This window comes from Stegodyphus dumicola, chromosome 1 (assembly GCF_044657685.1).
Source record: "Stegodyphus dumicola isolate Sdum_Otavi_A_Nest chromosome 1, ASM4465768v1".
NCBI lineage: Eukaryota > Metazoa > Arthropoda > Arachnida > Araneae > Eresidae > Stegodyphus > Stegodyphus dumicola.
The window spans coordinates 215,130,426-215,157,560 of record NC_140768.1 but is presented as its reverse complement, the minus strand read 5'-3'; the positions used below and the strand labels follow the sequence as shown (position 1 = coordinate 215,157,560).

General features: G+C 34.6%; 1 protein-coding gene across 2 annotated transcripts in view; it reads left to right on the top strand.

Annotated features, from left to right (window-relative positions):
- LOC118193963 (hepatocyte growth factor receptor-like) overlaps positions 1–27,135 on the top strand; it is a 184,831-nt gene that overhangs the window by 102,662 nt on the left and 55,034 nt on the right. For both annotated transcript variants that reach the window (XM_085825372.1, XM_085825366.1), the window contains exons 3-5: positions 6,164–6,619; positions 7,910–8,092; positions 25,654–25,806. In XM_085825372.1, the coding sequence (XP_085681498.1) occupies positions 6,164–6,619; positions 7,910–8,092; positions 25,654–25,806 (792 nt within the window). The remainder of the gene's footprint in view (positions 1–6,163; positions 6,620–7,909; positions 8,093–25,653; positions 25,807–27,135) is intronic.

The following is a 27,135-nucleotide window of genomic DNA, read 5'->3' as shown; positions in this document are numbered from 1 at the left end:
AATAAATAACGCAAACTAGTCTGCAGAAAATTCCTAAGAATGAAGTTAAATAATACTGAGAAATACATTATTGATGCACTTTTGTGTTTTATATGTAGTAGTATTAACTACTACTATAATCCTTAAACGGAATCCTTAAATTATATATATCTATGTATAGGTATATATAAATGGAACCAAATATAGAACAAGGTATAAAATATCTTTATTATACAATGTTCATTACCATACGTATATTTACGTAATATCAATATGAATAGTTAGTTAGGTTTCGTACATATATAATTTATTTTTATATTTTGTATTTTTTGTATTAGATTCAGTATTGTATACGTATCTGAAGTTTAATTTGTTCTCTTTTTGGGTTACGACTTTAAGTGAGAAAGAATTGTTAGGGCCTTCATAGGGATTACATTATATACAATCAGTTAAGATTCGACTTTTTTTCTTTTAATCATTATATATATTGAAATACTACTTGATAAGTATACATAAAATATAGTTTTTAAGCTACTTATTTATATATCTATTATTTGGTCTGGTTTGTTTGATTATAGCAAAGCATTCGACGATTATTTGCCTAAGGGTAAGGGTGCCTCGTGGAGAACTTTCTAAGCAAAACTGTATTAAGCAAAACTGACTCTTATGCACGTAACACGTGGGGAAAACCTCGAAAACGCCAATACAGCCATCCCCGTCGATCCGGATTCGAACCCCGGATCGACCTGCCAGAGTTCAACGACTTTACAGCTCAGCCGCTAGTGAGCCACACACACACACATCCACACATATACATTAAATAGTATTTACATGTCGTTTATAAAGTATAATTGAGTGCAATTTAATCATAAAGAGTTAGAAAATATTCTACGGAATTACTTCACTTCGCAGACTTTTTGTTAAGCTTCACCATATTTCTTAAAGAGAATCTCAATGCTAGTTCCATTTCCAAGCTGCTTATGTACCTTATTTTTCATACTTTGAATTATATTTAGAAAATTATTTCGCTTGGTTATAGCTGAAAATGCAGTTTTTTTATTGAAGAATTTAAGGGTAAGAAGAGAATTATGTCCTTTTCTAATTAATTATTCTTGAAGCATTTAAATTTTTTTTAAAAAAGCGCACATTAATACGGATCACTGAACTAAAGTGGTCGACACAAGACAGATGAAAAAAATAAAAGAATTACAAAATATTGCAGAAATTATATAAAATAGCGAATAAACTTATTCGGCACAAGCTCGCTAAATGTAAAACAGATTGTACAGTCAGAAAGCTCGCCTTGTCACAGAAATATACTGTTCATCGGGTTTAAAGGTTATTCAGACTAACGTGCGAAGTTCAGTGAGTAACTTGTATTTTCCTTTGAATGTATAAACTAGCCAAAAAAATTGAGCACTTGACAATTAGATGCAAATTTAACAGATGGGAGCACTTGACAATTAGATGCAAATTTAACAGATGGATTGAAGGAACCCTACTGCAATGTACCACTTTATGTAAGCATTTTCGTGGATTTCCTTAAGGTATGTAAATATGAGCCCATTTTCCTTAGAAAATTCTCCATGAAATCATGCCTAGCCAACCCTCATATGTTTTGCCATATTCAACACAAAATCATTCTTAAGATGATTAATTAATTAATTTAATGTTAGATGATACGAAGCTTTTCAAAAACTAGGATGCTTTCTGTAAACAATTAGTATTAATAAGCGCTGTTCAACTGGAATTGGGTTGGATTATTTGTTTATAGCAGTGCTTTTCAGCCGACTTACATGTACCTGTATGTATTGCTCAGAGGGGGGTGGAAGGAAATTCCTGAACGAAAACAATGTAATAATGAAATTTTAATAAACAAATAAAGATAACTTTTCGTATCGTATGTAATTTGTCTCCATTCTGATACCATGTGCATCATTTATTTCTGATATACTGATACTGAATGAGACCTAAAAACACTTTTTTTTTTAAATATATCTCCTCTTATGATCCTTGACACAGCCGTTTACTTTCCCCTTCCGTAATTAACGTCAGTCTCCTGCTCTTGACCGCATTTGCCAAGCCACCGGTGCCAGAACCGGTGCGACTGCACCGGGCCGCAGAATTTAAGGTCGGTAAAAATTTTAGAATTAAGTGAAGCATTGAGCAACACAATTTATGGATGGCGAAATTTTTAGAATTTATGGAAGCTGGGAGACAAAATTGTACTGGGAGGCAAAATGCCTAGCGCAGGCCCTGTCAGGAGCTGCAACTGATAAACGTGTGTTCTTTATCCAGGAAATAATTTCGGCCTATACGAAATTCTATAAACTATCTGAATACAGTGGCACGAGATGGAGCTTTATTTTCATGTATTAATCGGAGACCTTGAAGGTACTTTTATTGATTTAGCCATACTTCAGAATCATACGCGAAAATATACTTGCGTCAGCTCCATTTTTTTTTTCTTTCAAAAATTATTTTTACGATAGATAAATTGCAATGATTGCCACACATTATCGTCAGTGAACCAAAAAAGGGGGGAGTTACCTAACAAATAATTGTTTTTAGCAAATAGTTCTGCCTTTCTAAAACATTTCAGAGTTGCCTACGTATATTGTTAATTTTAATAGATGACAACTCATCTAATATTAGTTTAAACATAGTATTCTTAGTTTATGTGGTGATAATTTGTTGATTTTTTCTTGCTTAGCATTATGTACAACTTAATGTTTATTGAAGATTTAGGAATGTCTCAATGCGGAAAAAGATAAAAAAATACTGATATGTATCTAATGTATATATTATATCAAATTAATCGGTAAAAATTGCCAATTTAATAGATAAAAATTTTAGACTATTTTCTGCGATTTATCCGTAAACTTATTTACTGGTATTATAATTCCTAATTATCATGTACACTTTATTGAGGTTCTCAACAAATAAAATGTCAAGAAGGGATAAACAGAGGCCTAGAAAGAAAGAGCTCGCTATGAAACTGTTAAAACAACTAAACAAATAATTATTTTAAATGAGCATTGGCTGCCCAAATACATGAACATTGAGTGTTCTAAGGCACGCTAATGAGCAACGCTGAACTCTTCAGCAAGAATCATTCAATTTCCCGCTCTTTTCAGCGTGATGCAGGCCGTATCATTTCTGACGCATTTTCGACGTCACAGCATGACTGTGCCTCGCGCATCCATCAGACCGGAACATTTTCTTTCCGAGTGCTTTAGTTTTTCCCAGGATGTGTTCTTTGTTTTCTTCCTCTAGTATGTGTGTCATATACAGGTTGTGCTTTTTGAGAACTTTCCATGAATGTGAATGATCGCGGTTGGTGGTCTTTGTTAAGCGTATGGTTTCCAAGAGATATCACTTGAATAGCTTTTTGAACCGCTTCTGCGTTTTACTGATCAATTTCGTCATAAAAATTATGCTTATGTTCCAAGAGTTTAGCCAAGTATATTCTCAAGGAAGTGTATGATACAAAACTGCGAGCAGGTCACTTGCATCGCACAAAGCATATCTGCATAGGTTTGGTCTTTCCAACACAGACAACACAGACACATCTAAAAATGCCAGCACCCATGTTTCGCGCAGCTTCGTGGAAAAATATTCAAAATAATAATGTTGCTCTATCGAAATTACATGCTATCACTATATATTGCGCTTCAAAAACGCAGTAATCTGGATCTGGAACTGTTATATCAGTCAATCCCTAAATAGCTAAATTTCGGTTTCAGCTCTTGTAATATAAGTATTTATTTTTTGATATAGTTATTTAACTCTTTTGATATTAAAATATTTGCTCCATCGAATTACCTTCCTGACATATACATATATTTGTATTCATCCGGTGTACTGCATTGTTACATACAGTTATCTAACTCTGGCAATATAAGTGTTCTTTCCATTATTGTAAATATGCCAATTTAACACATGAAATACATACTAATATAATACATAATGATTGCATAATGTCATTTATATATATCTGTAGTGTAAAAATCTTTTTTCCTTATTGATTGTCATCACTTAAATATAGCACATTTGACTTATTTATACACCGAATGTAGTATTCATTTAATGCACTGCCATATGCATATATACATACATACCATATAATGCCGCTTATATATAAGTATTCAATTATGTAATATGAATGTTCATATGTAATACTGTGCTATTCAAAATATCTTATAACAAAATAAAAAAATATGTACTGAACAACAGGCACGAACTAGGACGGATGTCATCTTCGCGGTGTATAGTAACTTGAAAAGACATAACCAATTTTAAATCGTTTTAACTTTTGATCCAAAACTACATTCGGAGTCTAAATTAAGGTAATTTGGCCTTAGAAACACTTTTGGTAGTGTTTACTTTCTTTGTTCCTATAAGGGAAAGTCAGCATTATGAAGAACTAATGATTGAAGTCTCATGTAAACTGGGGCACTCAGGACCTTTGAATCTAAGCAGTTTTGGAGTTTGACTTTCTTTGGTAGCATAAACTAGCTCCAAACTCCTAACAAACTTGGAGTGAATTATCGCTTGGTCTGAAGTAATAACAGATTCTTGAAAAGGTTTAAAACAACTTTTTTATTAAAACAGAACTTGAACATAAGCGCATTTCTTTTGCTTGACAATATCAACCACCACTTGTGAAGATGTAACTTAAAGTAATAGGCAATTCAGATTAAACTAAGACTAGTAGTCATTGGATTCTAAGTTGGCTCAAACAAGTTCACTCAAGTTCAACAAGAATTCTAAGCTGGTTCAAACTTGTCACCGGCGTAACAATTAAATGTCGGCAGGCATTACACAAAGCCGAAGAATTGCAATCTTACCAGAGCTTGCGAAGCATAGTAACGTGGGCTCGAGAGGCAGAATCACGCTCTGTCTAATAATTCAAAACTCTTGACTTAAATACTATCATGACTTGCATTCTGGTGAGGAAACGGAAAGGAGAAGTAATAGTAAAGCTGAAATAGTAAATAACTGGTTATTAAAATAATAATAACCCTAAGCAGTAATCAAGCGCAAAGCAAGAAAATCTTGAAATTACAACACAAAGGCCGTCAAATTTTAAGCATGAAAACTGTTGAAAACATATCCGCCAATGTTATTCCTAGGTCATTTTGTTTCTATCGATTTAGGTGTTTTAATTGTACTGACAATGCAACAAATTTTGCTTTCGTTGTATTTGTCGTGTGCCAACTTTTAACTAACGAAATGCTTTGAAGTAATATACCATACAGTTGCAATTTTAACTTGAATGAGAAACCAAATAACGTAAAAAACTAGCATTTTCTGTTCCTTCCTTATTTATGCGAACAATCATTTTCATGCATGAACTTTATCAAAACTAAATTGAAAAGTCGTTTTATTGATGAGAACTTGGAATCACGCTTAAAATTAAAAACAAGAATATACGAACATGACTCAACAAACTTTCCTAGGAGACGCAAGGCATTGTTCGCATTACGGTTTGTTCGTAATTATCATGATTTAAGTTTTTGGATACCTTACAATTTTATTTTATCAATAAATAGTAAGTACCGTTGTTTAGTGTAATATCAAATTTTATTTCAAATACCTATAGAGTTTAACTAAGACTTCAAAAATGAAGTGTTAAGTTAATTTTAGGGAGTATTGTGGAGTGAAAAAAATGTAATGTTGAGAATTGAGAAAGGTATGTTAAGATGGTTTGCATGTATAGAAAGGATGAACGAAAGAAGATACACGAAGCGTGTATACAAGACAAGTGAGGATGGGAGAGTTCAAAAAGGGTCGACCTCAGAGAACGTACGTTGATCAGATTGAAGTCGTTCTTAGTAAAAGCCAGCGTAAGAGTACCCTAATTAAGTGAATAACAATATACCTTACCTATGTCATTTAAATTTAAAAAATGTGGTTCTTTCAGATTTCAATCGTTAAACTGTTGATAATTGGCTCTGTTGACTAATGAATTTGCCGACTACTGAACCAGATAAAGATGCTTTCCGCAAACACATTGCTCTCAATCGAAATAATTAATCTAAGGCATATCGTGTATACATATTACTCAAGTGAATGGTATGAAACACAAATTTTTTTTGTTGACACAAAAGAAAACATGTAATAGACTAACAAAAAAAAATGAAACTCATATAAATATATGTGAATTAATATTTATTTGTAGGTGAATTATATAACAGGCTTTGGACATGGTAATTTCACGTATTTCCTGACCACTCAGCGAGTTTCTACAGAGTCGGAAGCTATCGAGACCAGACTTGTTCGTGTTTGTAACAAAGATCGTCGATTCTTCTCATATACCGAAGTTGCTCTTCGTTGTAACCATGGTTTAGATGTTTACAACATGGCGACAGCAGCTTATTTAGGAGTAGTCGGCTTTGAGTTGCAAAGACGGCTTAATCTGCGCACGATGATAGATGTTCTGTACGTGTCATTTGTTAAGACGGTCCCTGAACATGGAACATTAGTGGATACCAGCAAAGGTTCGGTAGTGTGTTCTTTCCCAATGTCTACTGTAATTGGATCTTTCACCAATGCGACGAGAGACTGCTTCAAGGCGGAGACGAGGACTCATATATTGAAGCATATTACTGGCATCGACATGTCTTGTAAGAAAAAGGTAAGTATCTTTTTTTTTTTCTTCTTGCCAATAAAGCAGTGAATCAATTAATTTATCAAATCAATGTATTATACTAAATTATGTTTTATCCTAAAAAGGAAATCTTCAATAGAAATTTTACAATTTTGTTTTCATATATTTATTGTATTTTATCATATAAATAATGCTTGTAGTGTCAGTGAAAGATGCTGTAATATCAAATATACTGCGAAGTTTGTATTTGGCGCTTAGCCTTGTAGAATCACTAAGTTATTTTAAAGCAGCAGACGTGAAAAATGGGCAATGCCCTTGCGGGGATTCGAGCCCTGGACCTCTCCAATACGCTTCGAGTATGCTTCCAATTACACCACGAAAGCATGTTGGAAAGAAGAGAGAAAATACCTTAATAGCCTAAACAGTTGAACAGTGTATGATACTTTAATGGATTGGGGGAGATTTATCTTTGTATGAATAGCCCATATTCTTCGAGCTATGTTTCTCACTTTTTTAGTCAAGTGTTTGTTAATATGCTAACAGATTCCAAGCTTGTGTTGTTTAAGTATATTTAAACAATTTCTACTTCAGAGTTTTTTTTTTTTTTTTTAATGACAGTTAAACACAGAAAGGTCACATTAGGCTCTGATGCATATAAAATAAAGGCTTTCATCAAAAATTTCCCCGCATTTTCTTATTTTGTTTGTCTTTATATCGAATTATAAAAATATAGAATATTTTTCCGATTTAAATAACAATATATACATTTATGTACTATTTATCGAGCTGTTATATTATACTCCATTAAGTTCTGACGTTTTCTTTTGTTTGTACCTGACTTTGATTTGAAGTATTATTTAATTCATAGCAGCATATAGAAAATATTACCAAATTTTTATATCGTTTGGAAATTTACTGGTGCCTGTAGAAAATATAATCATCTTTATAATTTTGTGATGAAATTATGAATTGTTTCTAGATCTGGCCATGCATATCTAGAATTTCTTCACAGAGGACTATACAACTGCATTGAAGGTTTTCTGATTTATTATAAGGTATCCACCTGCAGTTAGCTGGATATTATGACAGCCTTTTTCAATACTTTAATTCAATTTTTTTAGGTACATAGACATTTACTTATGAGTCTTTTTCAGAGGATGAAGGGCTTTAAAGCGAATCAACGTAAAAAAGAAGAAATGAGGTTTTCATTTATAAATTAATTTTTATAATATATATGTATTTTTAGAGAGGATAATAACTTGAAGATGGTTACAGTTTGCTCTATAGTGAAGTCTCTATAGTGAAATGTATTTGCAGGTAGAGGTTGAGGTTAGTGACAGCTTCTGTGGATCCGCTTTTAACAGCTACATCGCTGGCCGAGAGACCATTCAGGGTGGCATTCGAACTTATATCGACGCTACTATAACATCTTTGGCCATCACTCTGCAGAAGGAAAAAACCATTGCTGTTATTGGAACGGATGCTGGAGATGTTTGGAAGGTAAGAATATTTTCACGGGGAAGTTTCACTACATTTTAACGGAAATTGCAATTGAAAAAGATTTGAATTCCTCCTCACAGGTTGGGAATTTGTGTAGCTAATGCGGTGACATAAATGAAATTACAGCTTAATTCTTTAATATCAAATTCTTTTAGATCTAATTTTCTGCCATTATGCGTATTAGGTAATTACATTTATACCTAAAACACATTAATTTAAAAACATATTAAATTTTTACGAAGCTCTCAATACTCTCAATACTCCGAAATCAACTTTGAACTAAAAACTGAGAAACTGATGCTCTCTGCTATCTTATATCTTATATAGTTCCTTCCCTCCCCCGGCCGCCAAGAAATGTCCATTTCTTGAAATTACCGAAAGACATATACGGTTAAGTTACACATAAGGGCAGGATACGGTTACAGTTATATATAGGGATCAATTACAGTTATTCAGTTAAGTGCCAGTTACAGATATGCAAGGACCGTACCAATATGTCGCCAAGTTCTGTGACGTTTGGCGATTTCTCGCCAAAATTGGCAACAAAAATATTCGCCAAAAAACTTTGCCACCTTCGCTATGTCTTGCCAATTTAGCGACATAACCATTTACCTCAATGTTAAATAGACGCGCCCCTGTATTCTTATTTTTCCTGCAGATCTTCGTCTCTTGCAAACATTTCGATATATTGCAAGCATGTTGAGTCATGACACTGTGCTAACAATGCTCTACTTGCTGTAAATTATGCAGAAATAAACATTTAATAAATGTTTTTGCAAAAGTTACAAAATTTTCCGATGACACAGTTGGAGAAAATTTTGCAAAGGATACAAGTAACCAGGCGTAGAACATGTGATTTTAAAAAAATGCCCATCTCGAACTGTGATGCAGCATTTTGGCATCGTTTTGATAATGCTTAGCATAGATCTCACGCATTGTATTTCATAATTTTACTGTGAGGTAATGGAACAAGAAAACATGAACAATTTTTGCCTGTTTCAAAACCCGACCAGAAAGAAATTTGAGGCGTGTAAAATAGGATATGTCCAGGGAAAAGGTGTATGGTAACCCAAAGAAAATAAAATTAAAAATTATTAAAATATTTTGAGGATAATAACATTGTAGAGCAATTACGCATTTACCGAAGCAGGAGACACGAAAAATCAGCAGTGCTGTTTCCTGGATTCGAACTTCATGAATCCTAATTACTAGCCAGACGTGCTTCCAATTACGTTTCGGGATAAGGATTCGAACTCCGGATCTCAGGGCTGCTAGCCAGGCCCCGCCATCCGACACTGCAAAGTCAGACTGTAAAGAGCGAGAAAAATTCCTTGCTACTTTAATGTAATCATGGAGTAATGCATCGATAATTATTTATTCCTAGAAGAAAATTCTCTTATGCCATTCTCCAGTAGTTCATTAGTAATTTGAAACAGAAGCACTGCTGCATGTGTGTTAATATATCGTTATTGATTAAATGCATTCTCGAATTTTCATTTTATGTAAGTTGGTAGCCAGGATCAAACCATAAAATAAATAAGAAGAAAATGGGTATGTTTGTGAATAGGTTGCCCAAGTACTGAATATGGACGATAACTTCATGTGACACAACGGAATAAAAGAATTCATTCAGTGCATAACACTTTTCTCTAAATGCTTTATAGTACATTTTAAAAGCGGAATTAGATAAATGCTCTAAAGAATTTCGAAGAGTGGTTTGACTCATCATAATGCTTTGCTTATCTCATGACATGACCTGCCGTAATATACCCTGGACATGCCTTTCTTACTATGCTCGAAGCATGGAGAATGCGTATGAAGAACGAGAAATTGAAATCCGAACACGGTGTAACAAATCAAAAAGAATGGAGTTAGTCTGTTTTGCCCACGCTAAGATTGTGTTTCAGGCAGTGCTGTCTGACTCGCGCAAAGGCGCCTTCTAAAACAGAATCTCCATTTAATTAACTTGTCAGGACGAAGGTTGTCCAATTGTTTCGGGAGTTCGAGTTTTTGTGTTTAAATTTATTTTTTAATCTAAATCCTTCTCATTTTGCTTTTATCTCTTCTATTAATGTTACTGCTCTTTCACTGATTGTTTGAGTGAGGTATAGATTTCTTTCTCTTGAAGAATCATCATCTTTATTAAGAAGTACATTTTTAAGGGAGAGAGCATCTGGGATTTTGCTGGAAAGAATAATATTTTCCCCTCAGAAGGCAATAAGAAAACGAATACCGGAATTGGGTATATTCTCTAATTTTGTTTCCCTGTTTCACTTATATTAAATGTAATTTTTATTGCCATTTTCTGCTGGAAATACGAAAGACTTAGAAGTCCGAACTAAAGATGGTAACCATCTTTAGTTCGGACTCTCTACTGTTCTGAGAATTTTTTTTTTATTTCCTTGTACGAAGTAAAGGAAGTATTGTAATCGCGAAAAATTTCGGATATCATATTTCAACAGAAATATTCATTTTGACCGTTCCCGAATGCATTTAAACATTTTTTTTTTTTTTTTTTTTTTGGGACGTCTGTACGTACGGGCAGAATAAAGGAATTTTTTTTTTCCAAAACGGATTGTAGTGCATGTACAGTGGATGGACAAAAATATGGAAACACCTTGTGAAATGCATGTTTGAAAAGAAAGATTGATTTTAATGAAATATGTAGGTGGCGCTGGCGTTTTTGACTACTGACGCTACCTATACAACTTCGTAAATGTGCTAAACAGTTCAGTTGTTGTCGGACTACTGTTATGTGAGGTTGTCATTGCATTATGTCAGAGTTAACAGACTTCGAACGTGGGCAAATTGTTGGAGCACGTATGGTAGGTGCTTCCGTAAGCAAGGTGTTTAGTGTTACACAGCCGAGGTGTTTAGTGTTTCAAGAGGTACTGTATCGAAGATTTATTCCGCATATTTGAAAAGCGGAAAAACATCATCTGCTAAATCACAGCGCGGACGAAAGTGTGTCCTGAGTGATCGTGACAGACGATCATTAAGGGCAATTGTGACGAAAAAATAAGACCACAGCTGCAAAAGTTACTGCTGAAATGAATGTTGTGTTAACAAACCCTGTGAGTACCAAGACAATTAGAAGGGAGCTTCATAAACAGGGAATTGCTGGCCGTGCTGCAATTGAGAAGCCACTCATCAGTGATGCTAATCCCCGTAACAGGAAAAGGTGGTGTTTAAGTCATAAAGCCTGGACTATAGAGCAGTGGAAGCGAGTAATATGGTCTGACGAGTCTTCTTTCACATTGTTTCCCACTTCTGGCCGAGTTTAAGTCTGGAGAACGCCATCTCAAGCCTATAATACAGACTGCTTGTTGCCAAGAGTGAAACATGGCGGGGGTTCTGTTATGGTTTGGGCAGCCATATCGTAGTTCTCTGCTAGCCCCATGATAACTGTGTCAGGGCACATGACTGCCAAGACTTATGTGAACATTTTGGCCGATCAAGTTCATCCCATGGTACAAACTTTGTTCCCCGATGGTGATGGTGTCTTCCAAGACGACAAAGCCCCTGTTCACACAGCTCACATTGTCCAGGACTGGTTTTCTGAGCACGAGGATGAGTTGTCCCATCATCCCTGGCCACCACAGTCATGAGACCTGAATATTATCGAACCTTTGTGGTCTACATTGGAACGGAAAGTGCGTTCTCGTTATCCACCGCCAACATCGTTATCTGAACTTGCCACCGTTTTGCAGGAAGAATGGTATAATATTCCCTTGGCAAACATACAGGAACTGTGTTTATCCATTTCGAGAAGACTGCAAGCTGTTTTGGATGCCAACGGGTTTCCTACACCATATTAAGCAAAGAAACATGTTTTTTTAAAGGTGTTTCCATATTTTTGTCCAACCCCTGTATGTATGTAATAGGATGACTTGAAGAAGGTTGCAACGGATCGGCAATAGTTCTCTGCGTTATAATAACTTGGAGAGGCTTTGCTGCGTAGTTAGAGAGATCGTAAAAATCCTTTCCCGGCCTTTATTTTCACAATCTTGGTTATAGTCATATACGTCTAATCATAGCAGTCTTTTAAATCACGAAAACATACATATTTTGGCAGTGTCAAGTTAAAAAAAATTAATTTCCGACAAATAACGAAATCTAAATTTTAATGTGGTTTCCCAGTTCCTGTACTTATAATTGGGAAAGATTTTATACTCGTTATGAAAAATAAAATTAGAAGTTTGCCTCGTGTGCAACAAAAATTGGCTGAGATATTTAATTTTAAAATTTGCAAATTTTGATGTCATTTTTCAGTTTGCCTCTGGCGATCAGTTAATTAAGTTAGAACAGTTCGGAGGAATAAATTTAAGTGAAGTGCAGAAAAAATTTGTATAATTTAATAGACCAACAAGGAAGTCATGCGTGACGTCCACATAAAGATATTTTTTAAAAAGAGATTTAAAAAAAATAAAAGTCAAGGTTTTCCAAATTAAATTGCCAGGAATCTTTCACTTTGATGATCTGTTCTTGCAATATTTTTCATTTATGGAATCATTTTTTTTAAACTTGAGTATCGATGATCATTGATATAAAGGTTGTGCCTAATAATAATGTTTTCCTGCATAGTTATTCTCCCGAGTAAAATACATAATGATTATATAATTGCATTTCACATTTCAAAGTACAATTATCCACGAGTAATTTGTTCAAAGACATACCTAGCGGATAATTGTAAAGCATAATATTCAGAGAACATATATATATTCGGTGAAACTTTACTGATGATTTTAGCATTATCAATTATTAATTATTAGTAAGACATTATCAGTATTAATATGTAATAATAAAATACACTGTGCACTGTATAACTTCACATATTATTAATTAAATAATGCGAAATTTACTCTATATTATAGTATATTATTTCTTTCGCTGAGGTGTATATAGTAAGGAAATCTTAAAATTCAAGTTTCCGTGAAAGGCGTGTCAGAAATTAAGATATATATATATATAATTCCTATTTTGTTGGGTATAAGAAACTGTTTCAAGGAATTTCTTTATTTTTCCAACAAAACAATCAAAAAGCATTTTATGGTTGCAAATTTTACAGTGGAGATCATGTGCAAGATCACGTACGTAAGATGCAAAAAGAAAGCTTCACTCTTGAAAAAGAATATTAACTTACTGTAAGATTCAACAGCATCTACATTTATGAGGTAATAGCATAATAGTGTTACGAATTTTAGTACATATAATTAATTGTATTGAAACTAGATGTAAATTGTGGTATCTCTTGTATAATGTACCATAAAAGGTCTCGGGAATGTGAAGCTCTGCCAGAAAAACTATGTTACAGGGGCTGTCCATTTAATAGGTCCATTAATAGGTCCGCCTGTAGAGACATTAGGTATTTTTTGGAAGCGGGCAAGATGAAAAATTAGCAATCAAACTACGGACCTCTGGAATACCGGCCCAGCGTGCAGAACCACTACACCACGAAGGCACGCTAGGAAGGCTCCAATCTGCCGTTGGTTTCGGCGACTAGCTTTTGTTGCCAAATTTGTTAGGAATCGTAAATCTGATTCCTATGTAACTGGTCCAATCTGTATGTAACTGTAACTGTATCCTACCCTATGTAACTGTAAATGTGTATGCCTTCCAGAAATTTTGTGAAATCTAAGATATTGGAAATATCTCGGCGGACGGAGGTAAACTATATTAGACCGAAGACAGCAGCAGTTTTCAACTGAGTGCAGTGTGCTTGTGATTACGGAGAAGCCTCGAGGGCTATCTGCTTATGGAAAGGGATGTCTTCCTGGAGGACTTTCTAATGGAAACTAGCTCATATATACACGTTACTCATGGGAAACGCTCATGCAGGCAGCCTGTTCGCAAGATTCGAACTTCGGACCAAACTACCAGTGTTCAGCGACTTTACCTACCAATCAGCTGAGTGCAGAGTTTAACTGAGAGTACCGAGAGATGCCTGTGCGAGGAGACGCATTTGAAGCTTCTATATTGTTAATGTTTTTCTTAGTGTGAAGTACTATCTACTGACTCTGTTCTATCACACTGAGAAAGCTGTACGAGTACTTTTGTGAAAAGTTCCAGAACTGTAAAGGGTTTCTTTTGGGAAAATGAATTTTATCAAGCTATCATCGGTTCTGCGCGCATTCAATCCATTATGAACCCGTACGCCCGTCACAGTATCTACGATGACTAGAGGTTGAATAATGGTGTGCTTGTGTAAAATTGAGAAAATGGAATGCGGGGAATGAGGATTATTTTCTCTAAAAGCTGAAGGAGAATAAAAAAATTCATTAGAATTTTATGCAACGGTATGATATATAACTTTCACATTTTGCGGTGCCATTGAAAATTAGCGTGAAGTTTTTCCGTTTTCTTCAAAGCTTCTCGAAATGAAGGCTCATCTTTACCATAATACTGGGCAGTTTTCGCATAGGATTTCTCCCCTGATCATTTCTTTCATATCAAAATTTCTAACTTTTTGGCTAATGGATAAGCCATATAATTTTTCTCTTAATCGTAGAAGCGCTGGCAAGATTCCCTCGGCAAGACACTTACGCTCTGAAATAAGAAATTCCTGACTACGAAAGCAGCAATAAAATATCGTTAATGAGAATAAGAAGATTACTAAAGGCAGAGCAACTAAAAATATTTGTAAGCGCGAGAGGAAGATGCTTTGATCATTGGTAGTCCGCTGTGGATTTTGTAGTGTATCAGCAGGAAGAAGTGAACTAAGCAAAGCGTGATTCTGAGTAACAGCCTGTAGCCTGAGATTATGTATGAAGCTCCGAAATTGACCATTTTCATTTCCTTTGCGTTAAGGAAGTGTATACGTGTTATGGAGAAAGGAAGGAAACCCTAATTTTACCTCCATAATGCACGTTCATATTGTCAGGATTGCCGTTGGAATTTAGTATTGCTACGAATCTTGTATATATGTAAATTATTTTGATGAAATTATGTGAGAAATTGTAGTATTTTTTGTATTATATACCTAAAAAGTCTCAAGAAAAGGAGGTCTTTCGGAAAAATAAGATTACAGGGGCAAGTGTATTTAATATTGTGGTAAATGGCCATCTCACTAAATTGGCGAGATATCACCATGCTGGCGATAGTTTTAGCGACTAATTTTTGTCGCGAAGTTTGGCAAGCAATCGCCAAAGTCGCCGAATTTGGAGTCATTTTACTCTGGTCCCTGTATAACTGTAATTGATACTGTAATTAAATAGCTTTAATTGACCGTATATGTAACTGTAACCATATCCGACCCTTATATGTAACTTTAACCGTTTATGTCTTCCAGTAATTTCGAGAAATGAAAGATACTAGAGATTGTTCGGCTGCTGAGGGAAAACTGCATCAGCCCAGAGAGAGCATCAGCTCTCAGGTTTTAGAATGAGATATTCTTGAGAGCTTCGCTCACTGTGCAGAATGACGAAACTTTGCATGGATATTTCTCAGGGCCGTATTTACGTATAAGCTGCATAAGCTATAGCTTAGCCCCCCAAATTACAATATATTATAAAAGACTAATAAAGGGCCCATACCTTAAATAGCGTAGGGTCTTATCAAGTCTAAATCTGGCTCTGATATTTCTGAAGCAGTGGAATTTTGTTTGCACCGGTGTTTTTTGTTTCAGGCCGTTTAATTATTCTGTTTTGCCATTTTTTATCATTGGCTTTATGTTTTTCTGCATTAGAAGCTTGCCGCCTAGCGGTTACATAATTTGAAATAACTAATCATCATCTAAATAGTCTTTTCCTCGATCTTTCTTATGAGATGCAACATTTTTTCATAGATATTCCACAGACTGCTAGGAACTTAACTCTTCAATTTAAAGCAATCTAATAATGGCAAGACTCTCGCCGTTGCAGAGAGTATTCATTCATTTAAATTTATACGCGCACTCATAGTTGGGATATAGCAGTATTTTATGTGGATAACTATAAATTATATTGGATAAGTTTAATTAATGTAGAGTACGCTGTGAATGCTAATGCTCTTGTATGAAAGCTGTTCATTATTTGAAACAATTACCGTGAGATACAACGAATGCTATCTATTTGGAAAGTATTCTGCCCGTTTACAGGATATAGAATTGTGATTTCGCTTTGTAGAGACATTAGGTTATTTCGAAGCAGAATATGTGAAAAATGAGCAATGCCCTCGCCGGGACTTGAACCACTGACCTCTCGAATGCTGACCACTGCATCACGAAGGCATGTTAAGAAGGCGGAAGAAATACTTATATACTCTCTCTTTAAAAGGGCGACTAGGGATTAAAGGACCCACTCGCCAAATCCTGTTGGCAGAGAATCATCATTCACCACCTTTTTTTAATTCGAGCGCCACTGTAGAGACATTAGAATATTTCGACGCGGGAGATGTGAAAAATGAGCAATGCCCTCTCCGGGACTCAAACCACGGACCTCTCGAATACGCGTCGAGCGTGCTGACCACTACACCACAAAGGCCGGAGAAATACCTTATAGCTTTTTCTTCGTTTTGATAATAAAAGAGTTAAAGAAGTTTTATTTTACTGGCTGAAAATATGTGCTACTTGAATAAAAAAAATGTATGTCAAAGTTCTTCAAAAACCTAAGTTGCGTCGTAAATTCAAATGCAGATGCTTATATAAATTAGAAGCTTTTTTTTTTTTTTTTTTGACTGTGACATGGGAGCCATCTTTAGACACATTTAAGAAAATATAAAAAAAGGTGATTTTATTATTATATTTATTTTTTGGGTCTTTTTGCGATGCTCTTTTAATCTTTAAGTTATGTCACTGTTGCCTTATCTGGACGTGTGTGTCCGGCACTTAATATTGGAGCTCTAAACGAGCAATTTCTTTCACCAGTTTCCCCCCCCCCTGAACTGTGGTGAAAAAAGAAAGAAAAGAAGTCAAGGACGATGGGTGGATGGTTGTAGGCGAGGACGCTATTTTAAGTATATTTATTAATCATGTGCGGCAAAGAAGTTTGCCGTTGATTTGATTTTGCATTTTGATATTTCTTTCTTTAATGACTTCTAATTTTAGTTTCATCGGCTCCTAAGGCGTTAATTTAGGCACAAAAGCATAGAATGACATTTTTTTTTTTTAATGTCGCTAAATATAATCAAGGAAGTCTGAATCCGGAGCTACACACTGATGTCTAAATTAAATTCAATGAAAAAAAAAATTAAATAAATAAATAAATTAAAAAAAAAAAAAAAAAGAATGGTTTTTAGATTTTTAACGGTCGCCTAGAAGGTTTATTAAGGTTTTTTAAGCTCTCGATGAGCTCGCAGTCTACCAGTCTGTTTTTGCATTCACACTTGCAAACCCACTTTTTAGCCCAATAAGGATTTAGTCCGAGGGCTAGTCTCGAAACGGGATTTGGCGGCATATCTGAATCACCTTTCAAATTGTTGCTATGAAATATTATAGCCCGGTATTACTTTTAAAGAAACTAAATAATGAAGAATCTGTATGAATGTATGTATCTTTCTCACACTGTAAAAAATGACGGTACCTTGAGCCATCAAATTTTGAATAACGTAGTCCTCCACCGGAACATGTGAACCTGGAAGCCCGAATTCTGAATTTCGAATTTTATATTTCATATTTTGTAAAACTTAAATGAATTTTTAACAAATTCAACGATCTGAAAGCGAGCAGTGGCAACACTGTACGGATTAAAACATTATTATCTTTCAGCCCACGAGACTGGGTTTAGGAAATTCTAAAGATATGCTGTTTTTATATATTTTGTGAATTTTTTCTATTCAACTGAATTTTATGTGGCGTAAGTGCGAAAAACAGGATATTTAATTAATAAAAAAATATTTAACACATTAACACACATTCTCAGTTCGTCGTATTAATATTCAGTTTTTTTAGTAAGACGGCTAACAAAAAATGTTTTTTGTTTTTTTATTATTAACTATTTTTGTGTACGTCATATGAAATTCAATTCAGCAACAAAATAACAAATATTGAAAAACAGCATGTCTTTAGAATTCTCTACAGACGGTCTCGCGCGCTGGAGATGAAATATTTTATTCCGTACAGTGTTGCTACTAATCCCTCTCAAATCGTTGAGTCTGTTAATCAAAAATTCAATAAAGTTTTACAAAATATGAAATAAATAATAAAACAAATTCGAAATTTCGGACTTCTAATGTTCAGCTGAGCATTACGTTATTAAAAATTTGACGGCGATAATATTTAGTGGCAAAAATTTGAAAAATGATACGCCGTTTATGGTGCACAGAATCTGGCGTATTTCATCCCTATTTTTTTTATTACGTTTATCGTCCGAGAATTAAGAGAGGAAAATTAGGCGAATAATTTAATTTCCGAAGGAAGCGGTTACAGTAAGAAGATAATAACAAATGAAAAGCAGTCTTGGTCATATCATAAGAAATGAAAAAAAAAAAAAAAAAATGGTAACTATCACATTATTATTTCTTTGAAATTCTCAGAAACAAGCAATTCGTGGAATAAGACACCTTTGTTATTATTCACTATAACCAAATCGAATTTTTTTAATATTCATTAAATACAAATTCAAGAATGGGAGAGCATGTCACGGCAAAGGCAGGCAGCCGATTATGAAATTCTAGGAACATGATATTCTATATGCTGGTTTCTTTTAATTATTGAAGTTAGAAAAGGATTAGTTTGGGGAAAAAAGGGGGAACCTTGATAAGATTTCTTAAATTTTCTTTTATAAGACAGAACTATGTAAGATTTGTATGATTATTTTTTAATGTATTTGAATACATTATAAAATTAAATGAGATTATTTTCGCCCCTTTTTAATTCTTGCCATGACGTCATCAGCTTAACCATCATGAGGAAAATCCGAAGTACCAAGAAAAGCTATATTACATACTTACTTCAATAAATTATAACTGTTGAATCTAAAATTCTTACTTCAATAAATTATAACTTCGCAATTTTTTCAAACTTATAAATTGAAATTTTGTATTAAATATTACGGGAAATAGCTGATATGTTACAGGTTACAATAGATGAAATAAGAATGCAGCAATCTTCTAATTTAAAAAGCGGATTAAGAGCTATTAATAATTAAAATTATGAATTTTACGTTACAGTACTTTAAAAAAATGAATAAAACTTAATCGCGCAATATTTTTTCAATCGTGCATGCCGAGTAAAACGCTAGTTTATATGGCATTTGTTGTTGTAGTGACTTGTGTCACTTATCAGAATAAGACCACGAATTTTATATAGTGACTGGGAGCGGGGGGATGCATCTGTCAGACGGATCTTAGGCACCTTATAAGGTAACAGAACAACTTCTCCCTTCTCCGTTCCAATTTTGAAAAACAGCCTCCTAGGCGACGGATCCTAGAGTCTATTTTTTCCTCTTACCTCCAAGTCACTCGAGAGGGTTGTCTCGCCATATATTTCAAGTATCCCCCCCCCAATGCCACAAAGACAATATACGCTTGCAAATATCTAAATCTTCTCGGGAACCTGAACCCGGGCCCATCGATGAGGCAGTCAGCATAATTAACATCCATGTCGACCAGGGCAGCATATATGGCATTTAAAAAGCGAAACTCAGAATATAAATCAAGACCTTAAAAGCCATATAACAGGCGAAAAAAGTAAAGGAAGTAAAGCTAGATCTTGCGTGTTAAGAAATCTGTAAATAGTTAAAGAAAAATTGCTTGCTGCACTTGTAAATCATAGCCACTATTCTGAACCCTGGCTTCTGTTTAATAATCATAAGCTCTTATCTACTTGAAATGTAGAACTTTGAGACTGCTATTCCTATCACTTTCATTAACCGCACCCGTGGCCGCTGCGTTATAAATAAGGATACTTAATTAAATTTTATGCTCTAGTCGTGTACGTTGATGCGTGCGTAAAACACAGCCCACTCAGTGACAAACTACTTCCCGACTGACATTACTTCATGCCCTGTGAGATGAGTTGCTCGACCAATATGTGGTTCGGACGTTTAAAGAGGAGTAAATCATCACGTCGAAGCAAAGAAAAAAGGAAAAGAGTTTGGTGTGGCCTGGCAAACAGAGTGAGATTCTCTGCTATCGTAAATTGGACGGGTCGTCTTACTGGCAATGGATACTCTGCCGCACGGGCAGTTGTAAATCACAGAATGCTTGCTTTGAAGAAACCACTTACTACAGTGCGGTGCGTGTTTTGTACGGTTAGAAAAATAGTCAAGATTGTACGATATTTTAACGTGGTTCATCAAATAATATTTCATTTCAGGTTTCGTGAATACTGTTTCAGCTTTCTGATTTATAAATAAATGGCTTTGCTATACTTAACTGTAAAATGCAACAGTTAGAGAGGACAGCTAGAGCTGTCTATTTGAGGGGGAATGAAAGGAAAACTCAGACCTTAAAAATTAAATGCAAAAACTTCTAAAAAACAGAAAATAAGCAAATTCTTTTAATTACTCGGGAATACAAGTTTATCCCGCTTTACGGAAGTAGAGGGTTTAGCTGAAATGTTTCGCAAATAGAAATAGCGTAAAGTAAAGAAACAGTAAGCATTAAAAATATGAGGAAAGAGGTTTTGAGCGTTCATAGGTCTTCAGAAAAATGTATGAAATCCCGCCGACTAATTCTTAAAACCTCAGGCTTTAAAGATTGAACTAAACTAAGCTTAACTAAAGAATGAATGCTATGATGTGTACATTGTCCATATAAATATAAATAACATGTATTCAGCATAGTTTCATATTCCAAAAATGAAAAAAATTGAAAAACCTTAGAGGTAATAACAATAACAAATAGTTAAATATAGCATAAACAACAGTGCGCTAGAGTCGAGTGTTTGGAGATTCGACTACGCAAGGTACAAGGTCTTCTAATACGAATGAGAGAATGAAGGTAATTTAATTATTACTTTCTAAACACTAAATGGAATGCTTTCTAAATACTGAATAGCATTAGCATTTAACTGCGTCTACAGTATTTACGTCTGCTTATCCCAATATCGAAAATCAGTATCTGTCGTTGCTTACTTTGGCTATCTTGAAAGAAAGAGTATACGTAAATGCGAAGATTAATACATTTTGTCTACCTGCAGGTCTGTTTTTTTGTTGTGATTAATCTCGCTTGTTTAGTATCAGAACAAGCACACGAAATTCACCGTGGCAAGGAAGCAAGATTGTGCCTTCTTTGCCAAGAGCTTTGCAGATGACTTTGTTCAGTTCATCCCTCAGTTTTGGAGGAGGGAACGCCGGGGGGACAAGTCCGAGGGTCTCATACCCTTCTTTCCCTACCACTAACTTTTTGAAAGAACTTTCAGGTCGCCGCGTATTTAAAATGCTCCCATGCCGCACAGACACTATACGTTTATAAATATTCATGCTTTCTCAGGTCCTTTGGTACAGCAGTCAGAGTCACTAACCACTATTCCGGTTGGGTGGCGCCTACAGGTCTAGGCAGGTTATCAGAACATCAGAAAAAGTGATCTAAACTCCTTATTCAAGTCGTAAATTCTGTAATCCGTATGTAAAAAACATGTTTTCGTTTTTCATTTCTTTCCCGTAAAAGCGAAAATGCTCTTAGAATTTCTTTCATTAACTGTAAAAGCGAAACTGGTGCTGGCGAAGATATCGACAGTCAGAGAACAAAAAAATTCCTTTGGAATGAATGCTCTGTAAATTATTCGGTGTCTCAGGCACTAAATAATTAAATTATTAATTTTCATTTCAAAGTGTAAAATAAGTTTTACTATTGGGTCACAAGTCTGGAAGTTAATGAATCTATCAGAAGATTTATGAAAGTCCTGCTAAAAAGAATACATTCGTATGATCTTAAAAGTAGCTTGATCGTATTCTGTTTTCAGAGCTAAAATATATGCTAAAGCAAATGCGAAACCTATGATAGAAGAAATTAAATATTGAAGATATACTTTTACAGGGATAAGAATTAAGAATGGAAGTCCCGCAGCATTCAAGGGCTGTGTGATCATGAGCCTTCCATGAATTGTGAGTGATTTGAAAGAGAATGGTAAAACTGAGGAATAAACGTGGATGCATGACTGGAGACAAACTAGGGAAACGGCATTAGGCTGTAGTGGATACAGAGAACGTCTGCTGACTAACTGCGTCTAAACCGATTAAGAGATTACTTAACATTATTGAAACTTAAAGAACATTTTCAGATTGCCTATTAATTACCAATACTTTAGTTGGTAATCCCATAGATAGAAAGATACTTACATCAATTACCGAATGGTTAAGTTACGACGCTCGTAGTTCAATTAGGATATCATTCATATAACAGCGAGCGCTGTGGTCAATGAGTTTTCGTCAATTTTGCGCTGTGAAACCGAATTGCGAACGATTTCCCCCAGAAAATCGTCCCCAAAGGCATCTATTCCCCTAAATAGATATCTTGTAGAGACATTAGGTCTTTTTTGGAAACAAGAGAGATTGAAAAATTAGCATCGTCTTCGACGGGAATCGAACCGCGGACCTTTGAAATACGCGACCAGCGTGCAGAATACCACACCATGAAGGCATGCCAAGAAGGCGGGAGAAATACCTTATAATCTCTCTGCTACTTTTCCATAATTCTTACTACCTCGGCTGCTATTCCATAAACAGGCATGTATGTTAGATCATATATTCAGTTTGCTTTTTCCATATACGCGCTTTTTATTTTTCCTTTTAAAATAGTGCATTTCGTTCAGCATTCTGTCGTATATTAAACTGCAGTGACTTCTGATTATTACTAGCCTTCTTTTAATAGTGTTTTCATTTCATATTTGTTTGGGGATTACACAGTATCATGTTTCAAAGATAATGTATATGGTGTTGTCAAAAGCAGTAATAAGAATTTTGGTTTCAGAGAGTGACATCACCACAAAAACTGTGGGTGAATAAAATCTGCGAACTAAAATCTGAGGTGCCATAAAAGAAATCACAACAGTGAAAAATCGCTGCTCTTGAAACATTCAGCGTCAAATTAACCACCGTGCAATTTATTATCTAATTACGCACAGTGAGAAGTGTGGGTTGTGAAGCAAATACGAAATATGATGTGGGTAGAACTACGTCAACAGTGTTCTTAAAAAAGAGGTTACCCCGGGAACTAACCTTGTCTAATCCACAAATGAAGGCACATTAATTTAGGCAGAATGTTCACTTCAGAGTATTTTCAATGTGATTCGAGATCTTTTTTTAAAGTCCACATGTTTTGAGTTCATACTTGTTTGACCTTTATATGTAGAGAGTTCGTCGTTATTATTAATATTATTATGAATATTAATTTAAGTATTAAAGAAACTTATTTCGAGCAACTGAAGAAATGTTCATAATTGCCTATTTCGTTTTACTCCATAAATAATGAACAATTTACTTTCGGTTAAAAATATTTGGTAAAACGTTTGAACTGAGATTTTCAAAACTTTGATTTGGAAGAGAAATTTCCGTGAGCTCACCGTACATTTCTAATAGAATATATCATAAAACGCATTAATTAATACTATAAATCCTACATTATTTTGAATTCTACTTTAGTTGTTGAATGTTTGTAGCTTCGTTATAAATTCATTTGTATCTGTGAAAATAAGGTATTAAAAAAACACCTATACAAAGTGTTTACAGCAAAGCGAAGTTAAAATATCAGAAATTTAAACCAGAAATTTTATAATCTGTTAACAGAATGGTGTATGCCGAATATATGCAGGTTCCTATGAGAATGTTAAAGAAAGAATCAAAAGAAAATGGGAGCATTGTGGAAGGGAGATGAATGATAGAAATTAATTTTAGTGTTGTATATTTATTAAGCTGCTTACAGTAAGATTCTAAGTTATGTACTTTTTCTCGATTCTTTAGACTTTTCTTCTGTTAATTTACCGGCTTCTGATGAGGAACGTCCTAAATGAAACAAGCTCAGATTTAATGTTGACAACGTTTCACTTTTGCTCCTTTTATGATTAAGATTTTTATAGATTCTTTGTAGAGAATGTCTCACAAAAAGTCGATGCACTCTGTAGTCCTAACACGTTTTGGTGATTATATTTACCCAGAAAATAATATAAAATGAAAAAGTATACCTTTTTAACATTAAGTCGAAGTGCCTTAGCCGGCATACTTTAGATTATGCCATCATGATTTAGAACAGCATATGGCAGCACATCAACAGATGATTATATGGGAATTTTTCAAAATCATTTGAAAGATTCCCTTTTAGTACAATAGTTTGCATCCGTTTTTCATAAATAAAAATTAGCTGTTGGGAGGTTGAGATAGTCAGAAGCCTTTGCCTATAAACCTTTCTTTAGATATATTCTCTAATAGAGCGTGTAATGTAATTTTACGAATGTACGGTCATTCGTAAAAGAAGTAACCACTCTCTCTCAGATTTTAACAATCATATGCAGAAGACTTCGAAATAGAGATGGACAGAGCCGTTCTTTTATGGTGTCGAATCAAATCATTCGCTCTCTGAAATGAATCAGTTCGCTTTTCACTGCTCACTAGCAATAATCTTGATGAAAATAATCCGGAACGATGGGTAAATCAAGAGCAGTTTTCGGGAATGTAGCGAAGAGAGGAAATATCGAACGAACAGTGGGCTGAGACCGGTTAACGAGATTGGAGCGAAGAGAGAAAAGAATCGAACGAACCGCGGGATCGGAAAAATTCGACTGAATCAAACGTTAGCTCCCTGAATTGATTTTCTTTCTTCTGCAGTTTTGAGACTCCCTAAAACATCCTTTCTGCACAGAACTAACAATAAAATTCTAGAATAAAAATATTTCAAAAAGTTGGGAAGTGATAAAAATTAAACACACTTTTCATATGGGAGTATAATTATTCTTTTCTCTCCTAAAATGAGAACCAAACTTTTCTGGCACGCATCCTACAAAAGCTCCGCTCTTTTTTTTACGAATCAGACAACAGATATCTATTCTTGGCACACTTCCAGCAAGAGCTGTCTGGGAATTGTAAAAGAGCTACCACTCTTTCTGGAATCGGAGTAAATTCGCCGAGTAAAGGAAATCGGTTCTTTGAATCATTTCCCGAACGGATCGTCCAACTTTGCTTCGAAAACACAAAAGTAAATATTTTAAGAAATTTTACATTGTTTATTGTTTTCAATTTTTAATTCAATAAGCACCTCGAAGTATTTTACATGGACTAAGCTGAATTTATTGTCAATACTAAAATTATAACGTAAGATTATAAATTTTTATCATAAGCAAATTATTTGAGCAAAAAGAAAAAGTGCAAAACAGAAAATTTATTAAAATAAAGGGAATTTATTTTGACACCGGCAAAAATACAGCGTAGGATTTATTTTAAGTAAGTAATATATATTTTTTGGCTGATGATTTTGCTCTTCGTCTTACAGACATTCCAACTATCGATGCACTATCAAAAATAAATTTTAGGAAACCACAGTTTTGAAGTTCTTGCACAATGTTATAAAAGGGAGTACTAGTTAAACTTTTACATGTCTAGCTTATTCCTGTTTTACAAAGCAGAATTTAAACTTATATAGGATTTCATTAAGTTATTATTTCAACTCATTACTTATCTGCTTATTTGAGTCTATCCTTCTTTTCACTGTAGGTCAATTTGGACAAGGTGTTAAACTTAGAAAAGAGAGACCAGCAAATTTTGTATACGAGGAACATCGCGGATGATGAAGGTGGCAAGGCTATCCAGCAGTCAAATTCTTTTGATTTCAGTCATCAGAACATTTACTTTCTTACGGGAAATAAGGTGAGCAATTTTATGACTCTCAGTTTCCGCGCACATGTATTCAATGCAATTAAAGGCTTCATATTTCATTGAAAAGTTTCAGAATTTATAATGTTTCTTCTGTTGTACATGATTCAATAATTTGTTGCTTTTAAATGCATTTGCTCATTGCTAGAAATAGAAACCATTAATCATAATCATTGAGACAGCAATGCAGAATTATTTTTGAAAAAAAAAATGTAATACAGAGCGTCTCGTAAACCGTGTATTATAGGGATTAATATACAGTTTTCAGAACACTAAAAAGCTTTTAGAGGGAAAAGATAATAAGTTCTGGTATCTGATATTATTTGACCTAGAAGATCACATGAAAAGTTACTTAAAAGACCTTAGAGAAAGAAATTCTAAGGTCTGTTACGCTCGTCATAAAACTCCTTGTCATCATCATATTTACGTTGCTGGAATGGCAGCATCAGGATCTTTATGACTTTAACACAAGTCTGATTTTGAAAAGATTGCATAAAATATCTCAGGAATGTCCAACCTGAGGGAAATTCACGAAATTTGTGAAGTGCGGCTCAAACAATTGTGCAAAATATCATAAAAAATTTGAACTTATAAAAGAGTTTTTTCTCTTCAGTAAACAAAAACTGCGAATCTCGTTTTTCGAAAAGGAAACGAAGCCTGCAACGTTAATTACGATGTGCAAATGCAAGTATTGAGATCGACTTGAAACAAACTAATTGAAAGAAGAGACAAACAAACATTGCACTGATTATAGTAAATATAATATAATTTAATTGTTTTATTGATTATTAATTATTATTATTATTATTATTATTATTATTATTAGCCCAAAGGGGTGTTAGCTCGCTGGAATAAAATGCATTTCCAAGGCAGCCCACAAAGTCTTTTGGGTTAACCAGGTCTGAAATATGCTATGATACTGGAGTAGAAAACCCTACAAAGAGTGTTCCATCAAGACCGACCAAACTCTACGCAGCCAGTTACCTAGCTTGAAATGTATACAAATGGACCAAAAAACTTTATCTGAATGACCCATAGTTATCGAGATAAATGCGGAAGAAATATATGACGTCATATCCGTCACATCGCCTATAGTTCGAGCATGATTGATCAGCGCATTTCAGCTCTCTTGTACGTGATTGGCAGGATATGGAATATCCAGGTCGCTGGTTTTGACGTGAGGGTTCGGTTTTACGGCCGCCACGATCGCCAGATCTGATATCATTTTATTTTTTTCTTATGAAGCCATCCATAGGAATTGGTCTATTGATATGTAGTTACTACAGATAGTGATTTAGTTGCTTGTTTTCATGCTGTGTGTAC